Here is a 20,281-nt window from a genome sequence, read left to right as displayed (position 1 = left end):
CTCCGCTACTGGCGGCCCGGGTTCAGATTCCGGGCGCGCACCGACGCACCACTTCTCCAGCCATGCTGAGGCAGCGTCCCACATAACAGTAACTAGCAGGATGTGCAACTATGACATACAACTATCTACTGGGGCTTTGGGGAAAAAAAGGAGGAGGATTGGCAGTAGATGTTAGCTCAGAGCTGGTCTTAGCAAAAAGAGGAGGATTAGCATGGATGTTAGCTCAGGGCTGATCTTCCTCACAAAATAAGTAAGTAAGTAAGGAAGAAAGAAAGAAAGAAAGAAAGAAAGAGAAAGAAAGAAAGAAAGAAAGAAAGAAAGAAAGAAAGAAAGAAAGAAAGAAAGAAAGAGAAAGAAAGAAAGAAAAGAAAGAAAGAAAGAAAAGAAAGAAAGAAAGAAAGAAAGAAAGAAAGAAAGAAAGAAAGAAAGAAAGAAGAAGAAAGAAAGAAAGAAAGAAAGAAAGAAAGAAAGAAAGAAAGAAAGAAGAAAGAAAGAAAGAAAGAAAGAAAGAAAGAAAGAAAGAAAGAAAGAAAGAAAGAAAGAAAGAAAGAAAGAAAGAAAGAAAGAAAGAAAGAAAGAAAGAAAGAAAGAAAGAAAGAAAGAAAGAAAGAAAGAAAGAAAGAAAGAAAGAAAGAAAGAAAGAAAGAAAGAAAGAAAGAAAGAAAGAAAGAAAGAAAGAAAGAAAGAAAGAAAGAAAGAAAGAAAGAAAGAAAGAAAGAAAGAAAGAAAGAAAGAAAGAAAGAAAGAAAGAAAGAAAGAAAGAAAGAAAGAAAGAAAGAAAGAAAGAAAGAAAGAAAGAAAGAAAGAAAGAAAGAAAAAGAAAAATAAACACACTCTTACCATACTGCACTCCTTGGTATTTACCCAAAGGAGCTGAAAACTTATGTCCACACAAAAACCTGCACACAGATTTTTATAGCAGCTTTATTCATAATTGCCAAAATTTAGAAGTAATCAAGATGTCCTTCAGTAGGTGATTGGATAAACTGTGGTACATCCAGACCATGGAATATTATTCAGCACTAGAAAGAAATGAGCTGTCGAGCCATGAAAAGACATGGAAGAATCTTAAATTCATATTAATAAGTGAAAGAAGCCAATCCGAAAAGGCTACATAGTGCATAATGCCACCAACATGACATTCTGGAAAAGGTAAAACTATAGAGAAAGTAAAAAGATCAGTAGTTGCCAGGGGTTAGGAGGCAGGGAGGAATGAATAGGCAGAACACAGAGGATTTTTACGGCAGTGACATTCTTCTGTATGAAACTATAATGGTAGATACATGTCATCACACATTTGTCAAAATCCATAAAACATACAACACCAAGAGCAAACCCTAATGTAAACTATGGACTTTAGATGCTGATGCATCAATGTATGTTCAGGGATTGTAAAAAATGTACCACTTTGGTGTAGATGTTGACAGTGGGGGAGACTGGAGAGTGGGGAGGAGGTATATGAGAACTCTGTACTTTCTGCTCAGTTTTGCTGTGAATCTAAAACTGCTCTAAAAAATAAAGTCTACTTTAAAAAAGTAATTGCAAAACATAACATAAACAAAATGAAAGTGAATAAATACAAAGTTAAGAAAAATCTTCCTAAAATTTGGACAAAAGACAAAAAGATTATTGTTTGCCCTTTCAATATCATACTAAAACACTGTCTAACAAGCCTACCTAAGGGCTGTGTGATTCTCTAGGAAAATGTAACTTTGTTCGACTTGTTATTTTCTATTGATTAGGGCCCAGACTCTATAAAATTACATAACTTATAGAAGACTGATAAGTTACAAATGATTTTTGTCTGGTAGAGATGCAAATGATTTCTGTCAGGTAGAAAAAACATCCCCAAAGATTATGCTTTTATTGCCCTGTGGAACATTAACAAGCCTGTATGTAATTTAGCAATCTAATTTCAGCATTCTTTCTTTCACTTGAGTCTCCTAAATTCTCCATTGAATCAGCTTTATTATCCTCCTGGATCCTTACTAATGAGTTAAATAAATCACTGACATAGCCTCACTATATGTGTCTTTTTAACTTGTTAAACATTATATTTTGTCCTGAAAAAAAGTTAAACATAGAAATACCATACGATCCAGCAATTCCACTCCCAGGTATATACCCAAAAGAATTGAAAGCAGAGACTCCAAGAGGTACTTGTACACCCATATTCATTGCAGAATTATTCACAATAGCCAAAAGGTATAAACAACCCAAGTGTCCATCAACAGACAAATGGATAACCAAAATGTGATATATACATATGCACACCATGGAATACTATTCAATCATAAAAGGGAATGAAATCCTGGTACATGTTAAGACATGAATGAACCTTGAAAACATAACCAAAAAAAAGTCAATACTAATGAAGAGTTTGTCCAAAAGTACTAACTAGAGTAGGAATTCAGGGTAAAAAGCAAGCATTTAAAGGGCAGGCTAGAAGACTGAAAAAAGAAATGTGATTTCACCAAACCAAATGGACAAAAGCTTTGAGATGGTCAACAGCAGCAAGTGCCATAGAGGGTCAAGTAAAATCAAACTGAATACTTTCAGCAAATGAGGAAGCCATTGAAGACTTTAGCAAAAACATTTTTGGTAGAGTGGCACATCAAGAGCAAGATTACAGAGGACCAAGAATTGAACAGAGGACAAAGGTTCCTACCTATAAGATGGAGATGATAATAATACGCCCAACAACATAGGGTTTTTATAAGGATTGAATGAGATACTATATATAAAGTCCATGAACTGCACCTGGCCGTATTAAGCACTAAACAAGTATTTTGTCTTATTAGGATATATCCTTTATGCTGTTGTTATTCTTTCACATTGTTGGTAATAGTGATGAACATGTTTTGCTTCAGGTGTAACTCATTCATTTCACTCTGTACTGTGCTGATTGACCAATAATGATTCTCAACAGTAATCCCCTTCTAGGTCACAGATTTTGAAACAGTGCTAAATTATGTTTTTTGAGCATCTCCTGAGCTCTTCTTGCTTTCAGCTGCACTAGTATAAGCTCAATACACCCTACAAGCTTCAAGTCCCCACTGGAATCCTTGTTTAAATTTTATTTTTAGAACTCCAGAGTTATATTACAATGAGCATCACCAAAACACTGGAAATTGCTTATTCTGTTGTATCATTCTTGGTCACTATGTCTTACTATTTCATTACGGAAGTGCTTCAAAGATGCTCGTCTATTACTTCTGTAGTTACATACTATTATAGTTCAATTCAAGTTGCAGCAAGCTTATATATCTTCTAAGAATGTTTTAAGATTTTACAATTTAAATTAATAGTTTGAGTTCAACATTCATTACAAGATAAAAGCTCATTAGTTAGTATGCTTTGGTTAATGTTTTATGAGCATTTCTAAATAATTGCTAGTTATTGGCATTTCAAATGTTCTATATTAAGATAACGATCTTTGAAACGTATTTATTTCCATTTTCAATTACTCAATCACCATAATTATAGCTCTACCATTTATTTTGCAATGAACAAATTCCCATCAGACACAGACTTCTTTTATCAGTGGGAATTAATTGTTTTTAAAGAATTTGGTGACAAATACTACTCATTGTTCATTTCAAATGGCACACTATTAGTCATTCTCTAGAAAATGGATGTTCTCCAAAATTTTCAGTACCAATTAACACCCAAATTAAACTACTTCTTCAATGCAATAAAATATTTCACAACAAGACATTAAAACTGGTTAGGTTTCATTAATGATATTTTAATATTAAGAACTGTTTATCTATGTTTTTGTATTGTTAGGTTAGCTCTTCTGGTTACTTGTAATTTTTACCTAACTCTCACATATGCAATCTTTAAATCATTTGTTTTCTTGACATTATGATAAAAAAAATTAGCATTCAAGGAAATAAAGAAAATCAGCTCTCATAGCACCTGGCAGCATTATAATTAAAGTTTTGTCAACAGAGCTGTTATAAGCCTGGTTTGAAAAGGATTTCAATTTAGTCATTAGTGAGGTTAGAAGTTTCATGCAAGAATTGCAAGTTAACAAAATGCCAGTAAAAATTCTTAGGTTATATTTTAGCTATCTTTCTCAATATGCTTTTTTTTAAGTTTTTAGTTAAATATCGCTTAATAACACCTTATGAATATTTACATCTTTCTAGACCTATGCCAATACTCCATTTTTATTAGGAGTGCCTGCTAGGTGGTGCAGTGGTGCCACACTAAACTATAAACCCTATAAGAGTAGCAGTAGCTGACTGGATATATAGAAAGTGCCCAACATACTTCTGTTAAATGCAGCAGTGAAGAAATAATTTCTATAACATTTTGACAGGTTAGGATATTTGAGTAGCATTATTCACATCAATAATTTAACTTTCCTATACCAATTGGTAACAACAACAAATTACTGGAAGAAGAAAATAAAACTTGGACATTTCTCATCCTTCCTTATTGCCTAATACAATACTCTTACTTATGATGTTTAATTGCCAATGCTTCTGAATAATTAGCTAGGAGAAAAAAGATAAAGAGGAAAGTATACATGATAAATCATATTATTCTTCATTTTAAAGTAGACACACTAAAAAAGTACCTTTGATAGAGAAAACAGACAGAAATACTAAACTAAACTACTAAAACCATAGCTTCTCTTTCAAATAATGCCCTTATTATGATTAACTTTAATGAGTGAGAATTTTTGGTAATCACTGAATGAAAACCCACTGGTTATTTTGGCATTTCCATATATAGAAAAAGTTATATATATATATATATAATCAGCCCTCCAGCAGCATTTGGGAGAGAGTTATATGTAATCAGATAATCCTCCAATAGAATTTGGGAGGAAAAGACAATTATTAACAAGTGTTTATCACCATGTGTATTAGTTTTCTACTGCTGCTGTAATAAAATTATCAAAAATTGAGTGGTTTAAAACACCACAAACTGTCATCTTACAGTTCTGGAGTTCAGAATATCAAAATCAGTTTCAATGGGCTGAAGTCAAGGTGTCCCCAGGGCTGGTTCCTTCTGGAGGCTCTGACGAGAGAATCCTGTTTCCTTGTTTTTTTCAGTTTCTAGAGGCCACCTCCTTTCCTGGACTCGTGGCCTCTTCCTCCCATCACTCCCAGTTCATACTGCTTTCATTGCATCTACTACTACTGACTCTGTCTTCTTGTGTCCCTCTTATAAGGATCCTTGTAATTATACTGGGCTCACCTGGACAACCAGGATACTCTCCTGCATCTCAAGATCCTTAATTTAGTCACACATCCAAGGTCTTACTGTGTAAAATAACATAATCACAGGCTCTGAAGATTAGGACATAGACATCTTTGGCGGACCATTATTTAGCCTACAATAGGTACAAACCCAAAAGATGGATAATATGAGAAAACATAACTATAAAACCATTTTAAGGTTTGTGTATCTAAGATGTAAAACAGAAAAAAAATTGGGACAAATATGTCTAATATTAATCTATAATAAATGAAATAATGTTGGAAAGTTAACAAAAACAACAAAATATAAAGAATAGTGAACTAAGACAAGTGTTAAGGAAAGAAATTTAAATCTCTCTATAAAAGGAAATATACAAAATAAAATTGTTTTTAAAATAACAAAGATGAGTAATTATCAAGAACTAGAATTAAGCTCTTTTAGCTGATCCCAAATATGGCTTTTTTTTCCTTGACAGGCACAACTGTGTTGCTCAAAAAAGATTTGAAGTCTATTATTAAAACAAACAAAAAGTCATGCAGCAGAAAGGCATAAAAAGTCTGACAGGATCATGAATTGTAGTTCAATAATAATTCAATATAATTACAAAGCATGCCTAAACCAAAGAAAGAAAATGGATTGTATAAACAGGCTTTTATTTCCATGAAAGAGCTCTTATGTATTTCTGATGAGGTAAAGTGCTTATGTATAGATTATTACAATAAACCATAATACTCAATTTTTCCCCCACAAGTGCAATAGTTCACATTTTCAATTATGAAAATCCCGCTGATTTAAGCCAAAGGTAAGAACTGAATGGAAAAATCAACAAATATTATAAGCATGCCCATAGAGCAGATGCCACCTAGCCTCTAACAAACCATTCTTCTCACTGTTTTGAATGTTCTTTTTTCAGTTGTTATAAGCAGGAGCATATAAACTGATAAAATTAGAAGTGACTGTTTCAGCAACTTCAAATTAGGGTGATGACATTTATTTGACAATTTTGGTGATCCTAATATTAATGTCAGTAAATACCACTTACAGTATTAGTAATGATATCTTAGAAAAATGTAAGGTCATGGAATGCAAATGAACATACAGATATGAGAAATAGGAACTAGAAAGCTATAAAATGAGATCATAAAACAAGCTGAAGGAGCACATAACCATGGAGGTGTGGAAGAGCTTAAGGAATATTAATATGGCTGTAATTTTTCCTCCACTACACAATTATGGTTTGTGAATAAATATGAGATTACTTTTAGTTTAGCTAGCAATAGTTAGCATCTGAATTAAAACACAAATAAGCAGGAAGGACTGTTTTCCACATTGAATTGGTTAAAATTTCCTGACAACAATGTTAACGCCTATAACTTTGATTGTTTCTTTGCTTGGTAATCAACTTTATGCGCCGGAGGAATGGGCTGCCCTCTCCCTTCAGAAGTTGCCCTACATCTGTCTGCCACCTGACTTGCAGCTATTCATGTTACATCCACACCCAAGTTCTGCGTTCTACATTATGATTTCTGGAACAAGCAACTGCCAGTTGAGGTAGAAAGGCTTGAACTGGAGAGGAAAGTGTTGGGCAATATTGAAACTTCCCAAATGTTAGGACTTCCTTTATTTCAGCAGATCTTTGTAGGAGACATTTCTAGGGATTAATAAACAAAACCACAACTGCACAACTGGGCTACTAATAAACTTATAAGTGGTTTGTTTTCTTTAGTATTTTCTTTAGAAATGAGATTCTATTGTGAAATACTACATTAATTCGCAATTGCATGACAAGCAGTCACCATCACAGAGAGTTACTACGCCAGACAAAATACTGCTACTGTATTTTTGAATTTTTTTCACTGTTCTTAGGGTATAACACATGAAGTACACAAGAGATTCAAGCACAAGCCTGTCTGATACCACAACTCACACACCGTCCGCCATATTGTTTCCATGAACACATATCTGCTATTTAGACAAACCTAATCCTTTCTGCTTTCTGAATGTCTTGTTTTGGAGGGCTCTTTTATTTGTTTCTAAGAAATATGCTCTCTGCTTATTATCAAAAAGTCAAGAGATAACAAATGCTGGCGAGGATATAGAGAAAAGGGAACCATCGTACACCACTGGTGGGAATGCAAAGTGGTAGAGCCACTATGGAAAACAGTATGGAGGTTCCTCAAGGAATTAAAAATAGAACTACCATAGGATCCAGCAATCCCACTTCTGGGTATATATCCGAAGGGAACAAAATCATTACCTGGAAGAGGTATCTGTATTCCCACGTTCATTACAGCATTATTCACAATGGCCAAAGTATGGAAACAACCTAAGTATCCATCAACAAATGAATGGATCAAGAAATTGTGGTATATATAATGAAGTATTATTTAGCCTTAAAAAAGAAAGAAATTCTATTTGCAACAACATGGATGAACCTGGAGGGCATTATGCTAAGTAAAATAAGCCAAACAGAGAAAGACAAATACCTCACGGTATCACTTAAATGTGGAATCTAAAAAAAAAAAAAGTTCAAATTCACAGAAACAGAGAGTAGGAAAGTGATTGTCAAGGACTTGAGGGTGTGGGAAATACGGAGAGCTTGGTAAAAGGTACAAACTTTCAGTTTTAAGATGAATAAAGTCTGGGCCGGCCCTGTGGCTTAGCGGTTAAGTGCGCGCGCTCCGCTACTGGCGGCCCCCATTCGGATCCTGGGCGCGCACCGACGCACCGCTTCTCCGACCATGCTGAGGCCGCGTCCCACATACAGCAACTAGAAGGATGTGCAACTATGACACACAACTATCTACTGGGGCATTGAGGGAAAAAAAAAAGGAGGAGGAGTGGCCATAGATGTTAGCTCAGAGCCGGTCTTCCTCAGCAAAGAGAGGAGGATTAGCATGGATGTAGCTCGGGGCTGATCTTCCTCATAAATAAACAAATAAATAAATAAAATAAAAAAGCAAACCCAATTGTGCCACACACATGTTTAAAATCCTTGGGTAACTTCCTATTAAAAAAAAAAAGATGAATAAAGTCTGAGGATCTAATGTATAACATGGTGACTTCCGTGTGGTATAATTGAAACTTGCTGAGAGAGTACAACTTAAATGTTCTCACCAAAGAAAAAAAGCTAAACATGTGAGGTAATGGATATGTTAATTAACTTGATGGAGAAAATCCTTTCACAATGTAGATATATACCAAATCATCACGCACACTTTAAATATCTTACAATTTCACTTGTCAGTTATTCCGAAATAGCTGAAAAAAAATAATAAAGCCCACCCCAGATGATTGGAAGAAAAGAATAAAAGAAATATCCTCTCATAATATAGCTCCTATCCATACACGTATACTCCTTTAGTTACTCCCCTGAGTCATCACTATTATTTCTGACCTGTTTGTAACAGGTAATGAAAAACAAGTTTTGTCTTAGATCCCTTTTTTTCCTTAGAAGACATCTTAATGTTATCTATATATCTATAGTAGCTTGTGCCCTTCCTAACTATTAAGCAATAAGGTATTAGGGAATTTGTTTTGGAAAAGCCTGAGAAAATCTATAAAATATGACAGCCTTAAAAGACATGTCTATAAAACTCTGCTTTATAGGGATGCAGGAAATAAACATTGCTAAAAGCAAAAAACAATAATTATGATAAAGTAGCATATTTAAGTCTATTTGATGAGTATAATTCTGATAATGAACCTTGGGGCTATGTCTGCACAACACAAAGTGGAAGGCAGATTGGGCTTCCATGCATGTTATTTCAGCAAAAGAAACAGAAAATATAAATAATGTAGCTCCTCTGGATAAAGGTCTCCAAAATTTCCCAAATTAACACTCTACAATAATAAAATTATTCAGTGTGTTATTTAACCAAATAAATGTTCAACACATGGATCTATTGTTTAGATTTGTTCTTCCAATTGTTTTAGGCTGCTCTGACTCACTTCTTGCTAGGTAAATAACAGAATTTATTTGTTCATTTATTCAATCTATATTAGCTAATATAAGAAATTATTTACTTATGTATCCACTATTTATTGAGTGTCTCTTGTCTTCCGTATTTTATGGAAAATGAAGAAGTAGAATACATTATTCCTGACTTTGAGGTTTATACTCCATTAGAGAATAAAAGGAATACACACAAAAATTGTTTAATTACAGTAAAGAAGCTACCAGATTTAAGTAACAAACAAATCACAGCGATGAGAGACCTGGATTGGAAAGAGTGTACCGAGTCAGACTAGCCATAAAAGGTTCTGATTAGAAGGTAAGAGATCAAGATCAGGGATAAATAGTAGAGGCAAAGACTCCGTGATGAGAATTGGTTGCATAAGGTCCTAGCAATAAGTACTTTGGGCTAACTACTGCAAGGGGTCTGTGCAGGAGAACAATAGGAGATTATGTTCAAATTTATGAAATATTTTATGACAATCCTCAAATAATCTGTAAGAAAGTTTTCCCTTTTCTAACATCCTTTCCCTCAGGTGTTTTCAACTTGATACAATCATGTAACTACTGATGGGCCTGAGAGAAATTTAGGTGTCTGATGTTTGGAAGGCATTCAATATTTATTAAAGAATAGACACATTAAGGATACTTACTGAGCTATGACACATGTGTAGCCTTTATGCAAATGAGAAAATAATATCCTTGCATTAATTGTCCTAAAATGCAAGATAGAGTTGGAAATATTTCCAACAGGCTGTAACATCTTGATAGTGGTGTTTTAGGATTAGTGTAGTGGTGCCATGAAAGATAAAACAGGATACAGAGAAGACTGTAGAGATCAAATAGATTCCCTTAAAGTTTCACCTTGAGAAAATGACATCTCTTACTCCTGCAAAGCAAAGTGCTTAGACAGACTAATCATATTTTTAATTAATGAGTGCTACACTTGTCTCTTGAGTGATAAATGATAGTCTATATTTTATTTCTGAGCTGTCTTCTAGTGATCTACCCTATATGTGTATGTTACTAAGGTGAACTAAAAGTCACTGGAAGTGAATTTTGGACTTTATTCCAAAATCTTCTTGTAAATAATTCTCTAAAAGTATCCACACATTGTCTAGGAAAATCAATTAATCAGGGGCTAAATACACACTTCTATAAAAAATAAATAACATTCTCATCACAATTAGATATAAAAATAGGTGTCATATTTCAGCCTGTGGTTTTTCAAAAAGGGCACAAATCTAATATTGTAAAACATCAAAAAGCAAGTAGACTTTATCGAATGTCTTTTGAGAAGCTGAAGGGTAATTATATCACACATCGCTCAGGAAACCTACCAATCATGCTTTACAGATATCTTAGACTCCAGTTCATCATGGATACCAGCCACTCCTCAAATCTCTCTTTTCCGCTCCTTTCAAAACAGGAGCCTGCCTGTCACACCTTCCCACTCTTCCTTTGCCTTTCCCCTTGTTATGTATCTTTTCAGGGAGCTCTGCTGCCCTATTTTATGAAAATCAACTTTGCTCTTTAAAATTCTCTGCTTCACACGTCACAAAATTAGCACAACCGAGAAAACAAAAATTCTCCTCAGGAAACTGGAAGAAAAAAACCTGTGAACACAAATATTTTTGAATGCTTATACACATAAGCATATTAGGAAAAAAATGTTGCTCTAGAGTAGTCATTGCATAAATCCTTTTTCCAGGTGGTATCCAAGAAATATTAATTCTTCCAAGTCTGTAGGTATTAATGCAGTATTAAAGCTAAATTTGAATTGCAAAACTACATAGGCACTGAAATCACTGATTTAACAAAATCTTGGAATTTGGATATTTTATACTAGGAGAGAGCACATATTTTTCCTTAGAGTTACTCTTTATTTTTCAGTTTTAATATTACTTTCACTATCCTCCAGTTAAAATTTTGATAATTAAAAATATTAAATTAATTGTAATCTTACCATCGTTGTCTCTTGAATGGATCCAAAACTGTTGATAAAAATGTTGACTACTACATCAACAGGAATGCCTATGAATAAAAATTAAAGATATATTTAGTAGCTGTAAAACACTTGGTCAGAATTTTCATATTTTTATGGTTTATGCATTTGATTTTTATATTATTTTCCAGTCCACATGGGACATAAAGTTATAAATCCATGGTCTCAGCATACCACATTCATTGTTGCTATTAACTTATTTTCTAAATAGGGATCATAACACAAATCAAAAATGAGTTGTATTTTATGTTATTTATTCAGAAATATTTCTCTCTTAAATTGTAAAGATTCTGGGAAAATACATTCACCCTTTAAAAAATTTTAAATTGGGCTGATGCATTTACTTTAAGAAAATGTAAATTATTCCTTAAAAAACATCATTTAAAAAATATGGTCTAATTTTTTCCATTTTTATAATCATTTCAAATTCTTACTTTAATTGGTAAAGCAGCACAATAAATTTTACTTACAATTACTTTATTTTTATTTTTAATTCATGAAAATGCAAAGTCAATCAGACATATAACAGAGTCATTATAAAGATTTTTGCCTGACCTGTTGGAAAATAATTTGAAAGTTCATGGAGTGAGAACTAAGGTATAATGTTGCAAACTTCTTTCTTTCTTTCTTTCTTTTTTTTTTTACTCATTGTGGGCTGCTGGTTGGGCTAACAAAGGAAAAATGTGAATTTAGCCTTTTAGCCACATAACCATTGACTGATGAAAAACAGGTGGTGAATCAATATATGGTAGACATGTGACAACTCAGACCAGGGCTGTTGTTGAAAGTAACTGAATAGGTTCTGGTAATGAACAAAACCCCTGTTTTTACAACATGGTTGTATAACTTCAGTTGACTAGAAGCAGCTGCAGAATTTTTTTCTTCTGTAAAGGGAAAAAAAAAAAATCGAGCCTTACAATGTTAATCTGATCTACATTAATACTTGCCCTTAACCAGCAACAAGGATTAGGGTTTTCAAGAGAAGATTTTTTTCATAAAGCTTTTCCTAACTCACCAAGAGGACAAAAAAAAGAGAGAGAGAAAGAAAAAGAAACAAAAAGAAAGTTTGCACAACTATATAATCCTCTTATAACTTTTATTGCAAGTACGGTTTTGGTTCTTAAAAGGTGTGATAAACGGTATCTATCCTTAAATGCGTATATGGACATTCTCCTACAAATTATGACTGTGGTGTCTGGAATGAAAGCCAGATCTATATCCAGAGCCTAAATTTGAAATTAGTAGGATTAAAAATACTAAGTACTGAGAACACTCATTACAGAGTTTAGGCTATTAATTAACAATATAACTTAAAAAAACAAAACAAAACCTGGGAACCATATAAAACTATTAGAACTAATATTTTGCTTATATTTGAAAGTTTTTTGGCATTAAATTGCTCTGACCTAAGCACATTACAAGACAGTTACATGTCAATTTGAAACATTACTGTTTTAAATATCACAAATAAGTAATTGTATACAGACAAAATTAACTTTTAAATTGCAAAGAATGAAGGTATTTTGGGGGGAAAAAAACAAACCTTTGAAATTTGGTCTTATCCTGGGATCATAACTGACCAATAGCCTATTCAAGATATTGCTAGTGGAGTTGGCAGGTACTCGGGCAAGGTCCTCTGCTGACTGCTGGCTATAAGAGAAAAAACAAAACAAAACCCTGATAAGTATTTAAAAATAGCAAGCAACAGGAATGGGTGGTTTTCATTGGAGAAAAGACTTTGTTTTTGAGACAAATCCACAAGTATGGCATGGCTTTTCCAAACAGGCGTAAATGAAAAGTAGTAGACATTGTCAGAAGCCAAAAGATATTTGTCATAAAATATAAAAACAAACAGAAAAAGTATTTTAGCACTTAATTTTACCAAATGCATGAACACTGTCCTAAATACCCCATGTTACTTTCTTCTAAATAAAATTAAGCAGACATCTTACTTGTCCTGAAGCAACCTGAAACCAAAATCTAGACAAGCACAAAAGGAGTGGAGACAATGAGACAACAGCAAAAATAAAAGCAGCAAAAAACAAGTTTTGAATAATCTATAATATTAACTTTCTGCCTAAGCAAAGGAGTATGTGAATACTATAAGAAGAATACGGCCAGAGAGACAGTCTAAGAATTCATGAAACAATCACACCAACATTTATAAAATGATATTGCCCAAGAAATATACAATAAATGTTCTCCTCATTGAGTTAAATGTTAGCCCAGGAGGGGAATTGGTGAAACAAATTTCTCTATTATCAGGTCAATTAAACAAGGAAAATACTCTCTAGAGCTATGAGATCAACTACCTCTTGCTTCTATAGCATATATATAGACAAACATACATATTTGCTGTCAACCATCAAAAAAGAGGAAAAACTGCTGTATTTTTCTATTTTAATTAACTTTGAACAATGAATCGTGACTAAATTGGTAGTTGCCTGAGAGCACTTAAAAAAAAAACCCACTTCCTTGGAAGCCAATGGAAAGTGTTTTGTTGTTTGCTGTTTGTTTGGGTTTGTTTTACCACCCACAAAGTCTTATCATATAATCATTTTCCTATACAAAAAAAATCCATGACAATCACAAGGAAGATTAAAACTATACTTGGAGCATCTACCACTGTCTATTCTGTATTGGTATGGTAAAAGTATTGATTTCATAAATGATATGAATTTATATGAAGCAAGCTTAGATGTAATGGGCATGGCTCTGTTTTGAAATCCCAGCTTTTACATATCAGGCAATTCTATTCTGAGTTAATTATCATACAATCTGCTGATAAGATATAACCACTAGGGTGAAATATGACAGATATTAAGAAATTTATGAAAAATCTAAAAATACTATCAATTGATAGACAACGTTTTCAAGTAGATATCATACAGAGTCCAAAACATTAAAGGAAAAAATGAAAATCAATTAGTAAAACCTCCCAAAGGTACAGGAGATTATATAGATTTTTTAAAATTGCTTCCCATGGCCTTATCGGCTCCAAGTCACAGCTGCAGGGACCTGGGGAATGATTTTCCATTTCATTGCAGGTGAAATCATAACCTCCTCAGAGGCAATTTCATCTCTTATCAAAAGACAGAAAATTCTAAAGAGAATGAGGGTACGTGGGAAAATTGGATATTGGAATGCAAATTAGTATTCAAACACATCTACAAGTTTTCTCACTCAAAGGAGGAAAATAGAACTGATTGATTACAAAATACTCTTGGATCAATTAAGGACTGCTATTATTGTGTCTCTTGATATAAAACCCTTCATGAGTACATTCCCTCTAGCAATGAAATGACCAGACAACATAAAGACAGTTAACACTAATTTTTGTAGTAGAGAACTTTCCAGCCTGATTTTTTTCTTCCAACTGTGAAGGGTGGAAGAATATGTCACCCTACAATATGCCTCTTTGGCATAAGGATTATTTTGAGCTAAAGGCACTTGAAAAACAGCAAACACAGGGAGAGGCTTTCTCTGAACTCTTCTCATCTGCCTAAAGACTGATCCTCCAGAAGGAATTTGGTTGTCATAAATCCCCTCCCAGGGAGTTTCATCAACTAGGGAAGATTGACCCTCATCACAGGAGAGGACACTGGAAGTGAACACCATACCCAGACACTTTGTCACAAACTATTATACGTCCCATCTATTCTTCTAAAGGCCCACTCATTTTTCCTAAAAATCATCGACTGTCCCTTAAAAGACCTACATCCCTCCTATCTTTCCCCTATTAAGATGGTATATAAGCTCTTAAATCTCACCATTCTTTTGCGTATTCACTTACATCTGTAAGCTCTGTCAATCAAACTCATTTTCTAGCCTTTCTAACTCACTACCAAATTTTGTCCTTCCTCCTTTCACTGGTTCAGAACCAGTCACCCTTCTTGAAATATTATAATTTCCACTCCTCATTGGACTAATCTAATCCCAACCTGTCCTTTAAGATTGGCTTTCTACAATCTTGCCTCAATCATCCCAGCTTATTCTAATGAACACAGATAAATCTACAGTTTGGCAATTATTTTGTAGCTTTTTTTCATACCTATGTGTGTATTATCAACTAGATTGAATGCAGACAGTACAATTCTTGAGGGAATCATGGCTTCTGTATTTCTATAATTCCCTACACTGCTTGTAGAGTAGTAAACACACATTGCCTCAAGCACTTTCCCTGTGCCAGCTCTTCTAAGTTGACTTCAACCTCAGGGTGACTGCGTGCGCTATAGAAGTAGCAGTTCCACACATCATTTCCAGAGGAAGAAGAGCATTTCTTCCTGAGGAGTCCTCTTAGGAGAAAGGACTTGTTTTTCCCTCAGAAGCTTCCCAGCATTGGTTACTGCCGAACCAATCACTGGCAAGCAGGAAGAAACAATTATGATTGGCTCAGACCTGGTATGGAATGGATGTTGGAAAATCAACCACCATGTCCATTACATTCTTTCATTTGATAATCAAACTCACTTGGTTAAATAGGAGAGAACTTAACCACACAGAGAGCAGTTTTTCAGTGGAGAGACAGAGAAAAACTAGACGGGTAGAAGAGTGAGCAGTTGGTGAGTAAATGGAGCAACAGAGTACATGGTAGAGGCAGAAACTAAGACACAGCAAGCTTAAGAGATTTTCCTAGGAGACAAAAAGGCGGGAAAGTGAAGAATGAAACCTAGGAATCCCAATTCCTAGTTATTGCCTGCCATAATGGAAGCAAAATATTACCTATCTTCTTATCCATTCATATATTGCTTTAGGATATATATATATATATATCATATATATACAAAACATTACATCTTAGGTTCTATTCGTCTTTTAAATTCATTAGTCCTGGAAAATATGAATTTGCCCTTTCTACAACTTCTCCATGTCACTCTTTCTTCTGGCCATCTCCAAATGCCTGTGTTTCTCTCCATAGTTAAAAAAAAACTCTTATTTGTTAACAACGAAAAAAACTCAATGTAGGTTGACTAAAATCTCTTGAAATAAAAAGAGGACTATATCAAATATGTTATAGCCCCTTTTCTTTTATTATTTGTGTCAATATATATTTTCATGGCCCTGCTGTAGGTAACCTGATATGAATTTTTAATCAACACTTCACTTTCTTTATATTAGGAATTCAAAGACATTTTTAAATTTAAGTGAAATCTCATGTGGTTTATATCCACATGCATAAATTCAGGGATTTTTTTTCCTACCTAAAAAAAATATAGAAATCATTTTGTTAGCTCAGTCAATAGTAAAATAACATTGAAGTCATTTCTACACATTAAAATATATTTTAAGAGCCTAGATAGCCATGCCACTTTCTTTGAAAGAGTTGAAACAATTTGTATGTGCTTATTTTCCTATGTCTGCACTTTATTATATATAACCTTACAATTTGGAAAGTGACTAGTATTATTTATAGAAAATATGCAGAAATAAGAAGAGTTAAATGATTTTAATTAGGTTACACACTTCATGCCTATTTCATTATTAGAGTTTTCATATTCTGAATCTCATTCCAATGTTTTGTCCATTTGACTATGCCATTTTGTTTTATTTCAAGAAATCTATCAACAATTCTGATAGTATTACAAAACAAGATTTATTTCATGGAAATATGATATTAATTTAAGAAAATAACTTACTCTACTCAGGCAAAGTGATCAAATGACTAGAGAAAATAATGTTTTATATCAAAAGCCTTTTTACAACCAGTCTTCTTTTGTTCCCTTGCCTAAACTTCAACTGATGTCATTACTAATATGTAAAGTTATGCAAGGAATGTATCAGGCTGTATAGCTAGATGATGTAATGTTTTCCAACACTAAAGAAAAAATTCAGAAATTTCTTTCCAAAGGGGGATGCTCAGTTTTCCATTAACTGTAGAACGTTCTTATTTTTACATGACCCTTTAGTGACCACACTGCACAGTTCCATTTCAAAACTGGTGTGTATGAGCATATTGTCTTAATCTTCTCCCTCACACCAGGAATCTGAGTCCAAACGGATTGTTTTATATTTCCATAAAGTTATAAACGCAACAACAATGGTCAAAGGTCTTCTCAGACCTGAATGGCATATACCAGCATGAGTAATCTTGGTGTGAGAGCTGCCAAGCCTTCAGCTGGATATGAACTGAAGAAAGCACAAGGCAGCAAGGAAAGAGCAATGTATGTAAAATGTGTAGGATGTATTATTTCTCCTCTTTAGTCCAGGGCAGTGATTCTTTACCTCTTTTTTAAGTTACAGAAACCACTGAGAATCTGATAAAAGCTATGTTCTTCCCTGAAAAAACGCACATCAAGTTTGCAACACTGAGGTTTCCTGGACCTGTGGTCCACGGGTTAAGAAACCTTCCTTCATGGAAACAAATGCTGTTATCCTCATCTAAAGTGAGATAAGAAAAGATTAAAATAAAACAAAAAGAGCAGGTATCTTATAATTAACAGAAAGTATGCTAAAAAAATAATTAAATAATGAGACTATGTCAAAGCGAACAGGAACCAACTGAAAGAGCTCCCATGGCCAAATCTAGAATGGTTTGAACAATAAAATAAAGGAGTATTGGGTTACAATACAAAGTATAAAATAAAAATCCATGAGTCCATACAGATATAAATGATTGAATAAATAAATAAATGGTAGAGAACAGACAAATCTTCTACGCAGAATTCTAAATAATTGGTGTAGACCCTCTGCTCTCAAATTGACAGAGCATAACTCCCTGATCCTTAGTGTGGAGCTGTGCTTAGTGACTTCCTTCCAAAAAAGTACAGTAAGGAAAGGGAGAAAAAAGAGTAATTTTTACAGTGGAGAAACCTGACAAGTACAACCTCAGCCAGGTGATTAAGGTTAACCTCTATAGTGATGTCATGTTGACTCTATGTACCTTTAATATAATGTGATGAGAATGACATTTTTAAACCTGTGTTATTCCTCCAAAAAACACATAATCTCAGTCTAATCATGAAAAAAGTCAGACAAATCCCAATGGAGTGACATTCTACAAAATACCTGACCAGTACTCCTCAAAACTCTCATGGTCAGGGGGGAAAAAGAAAAAATCTGAGAAACTGTCACAGCCAAGAGGAGCCTAAGGAGACATGAGGACTACATGTAATGTACTATCCTGAATGGGATCCTGGAGCAGAAAAAAAAGTAGGTAAAAAATTAAGAAAATCTGAATAAGGTATGGACTTTAGTTAACAATGTATCAATCTTGGTTCTTTCATTGTAAAAAATGTACCATACTAATATAAGATGTTAATAATAGAGAAACTAGGTGCAGGGTATTGAGAACTCTGTACTATTTTGGCAATTTTTCTATAAATCTAAAACTGTTCTAAAATGAAAAGTTTATTTGAGGAAAAAAAAAGAGGAGAGGGCCAAAGACTGTAACAGACACATCACCAAAGAAAATATATGGATGGCAAATAAACATATGAAAAGATGCTCCACATCATACATCATCAGGGAAATGCAAATTAAAACAAAAATGAGATACCATTACACATCTATTAGAATGGCCAAAATCAGGACACTGACAACACCAAACGCTGGCAAGAATGTGGAACAATAGGAACTCTCATTCATTGCTGATAAGAATGCAAAAATGGCACAGTCACTTTGGAAGACAGTAGCAGTTTCTTACAAAATGAAATAGACTCTTACTATATGATCCAGTAATAGTGCTCCATGGTATTTACCCAAAGGAAGTGAAAACTTATGTCCACACAAAAACCTGTGCATGGATGTTTATAGCAGCTTTATACATAATTGCCAAAACTTGGAAGCAACCAAGATGTCCTTCAAAAGGTGAATGGATAAACTGTGGTATATCCAGACAGTGGGATATTATTCAGCATTAAGAAGAAATGACTTACCAAGCCATGAAAAGACATGGAGGAAACTGAAATATGTATTTCTAAGTGAAAGAAGCCAGTTTGAAAATGCTACATACTGTATAGTTCCAATTATATGAAATTCTGGAAAATGCAAAACTATGGAGACTAAAAATACCAGTGGTTGCCAGGGTTTGAAGGTGGAGGGGAGAGATAAAGACATGGAGCACAGAGGATTTTTAGGGCAGTGAAATACTCTGTACGATACTACAATGATGGATACATGTCATTATACATTTGTCCAAATCCATAGAATGTTCAACATGAAGAATGAATCCTAGGGCCAGCCCCAGTTGCCTAGTGGTTAAGTTTGGCATGCTCAGCTTCGGCGGCCAAGTTTTGGTTCCCGGGAGCAGACCTACATCACTTGTCTGTCAGTGGCCATGCTGTGGCAGCGGCCCACATACAAAAAGAGGAAGATTGGGAGCAGATGTTAGCTCAGGGTGAATCTTCCTCAGCAAAAAAAAAAAAAAAAAAAAAAAAAAGAATGAATCCTAAGTAAACTATAGATTTTGGGTGATTACAATGTGTCAATGTAGGTTCATCAGTTGTAACAAATGCACCATTCTGGTGGGGGATGTTGATAATGGGGGAGGCTATGCCATTGTAGGGGCAGAGAGTATATGGGAAATCTCTGTAACTTCCTCTCAATTTTGCTGTGAATCTAAAACTGCTCTAAAAAATCAAGTCCAAGAAAAAAAAAAAGGAACAGAGAAGAAGCTGAAAGATTCAGGAGAGGCAATCACACTCGCTTTTATTCCAAAATCCCCAGCCTTAACTGGAGGCATACTCCGTATACAATCACATAGAACTGACATTTTGATCATATGGTAAGGCTGGGGACTATGAAAAGACTGCTACAAGTCTGTACGTATCAACTTACTGAAAAGTCAGCATTCCATCTTCCTCTATATAGAAGAATTTTTAGTTGGATAATCAGACAGCTAGACATACAAAGACAAACACTTTATACATTCAGGTAATAACTTAAGTCAGTAGTTATTTATGAATCCAGATGATTATGGAATTATTATAGAGTATTTTTATTTGTTCCATATTTGCCTAACTATAGTATAATTTATCACCTCTTGACAGCTTCTGTATTTACTTTCCATTCTGTTTTCCCAGATTAAAGTGTGAACAGAAGGCTTATGAATACAGTGAGCGATATCTTCTACAAGATTAGGTGAGTTTAATTAGTTTATATTTATT

The 20,281-nt window shown here is 34.1% G+C and overlaps 1 protein-coding gene across 1 annotated transcript in view; it reads right to left on the bottom strand.

The window, feature by feature from the left end:
- GLRB (glycine receptor beta) overlaps positions 1 to 20,281 on the bottom strand; it is an 87,464-nt gene that overhangs the window by 34,975 nt on the left and 32,208 nt on the right. Inside the window, exons 3-4 of the mRNA XM_058549785.1 lie at positions 12,721 to 12,827; positions 11,139 to 11,206 (exon numbers count right to left, since the gene is read on the bottom strand). Coding sequence (XP_058405768.1) covers positions 11,139 to 11,206; positions 12,721 to 12,827 — 175 coding nt within the window. The remainder of the gene's footprint in view (positions 1 to 11,138; positions 11,207 to 12,720; positions 12,828 to 20,281) is intronic.

The sequence above is a fragment of the Diceros bicornis genome, chromosome 11, assembly GCF_020826845.1.
Source record: "Diceros bicornis minor isolate mBicDic1 chromosome 11, mDicBic1.mat.cur, whole genome shotgun sequence".
Classification (NCBI taxonomy): Eukaryota; Metazoa; Chordata; class Mammalia; order Perissodactyla; family Rhinocerotidae; genus Diceros; species Diceros bicornis.
The sequence above is the reverse complement of the archived record's forward strand: the minus strand, read 5'-3'. Positions and strand labels throughout refer to the sequence as shown.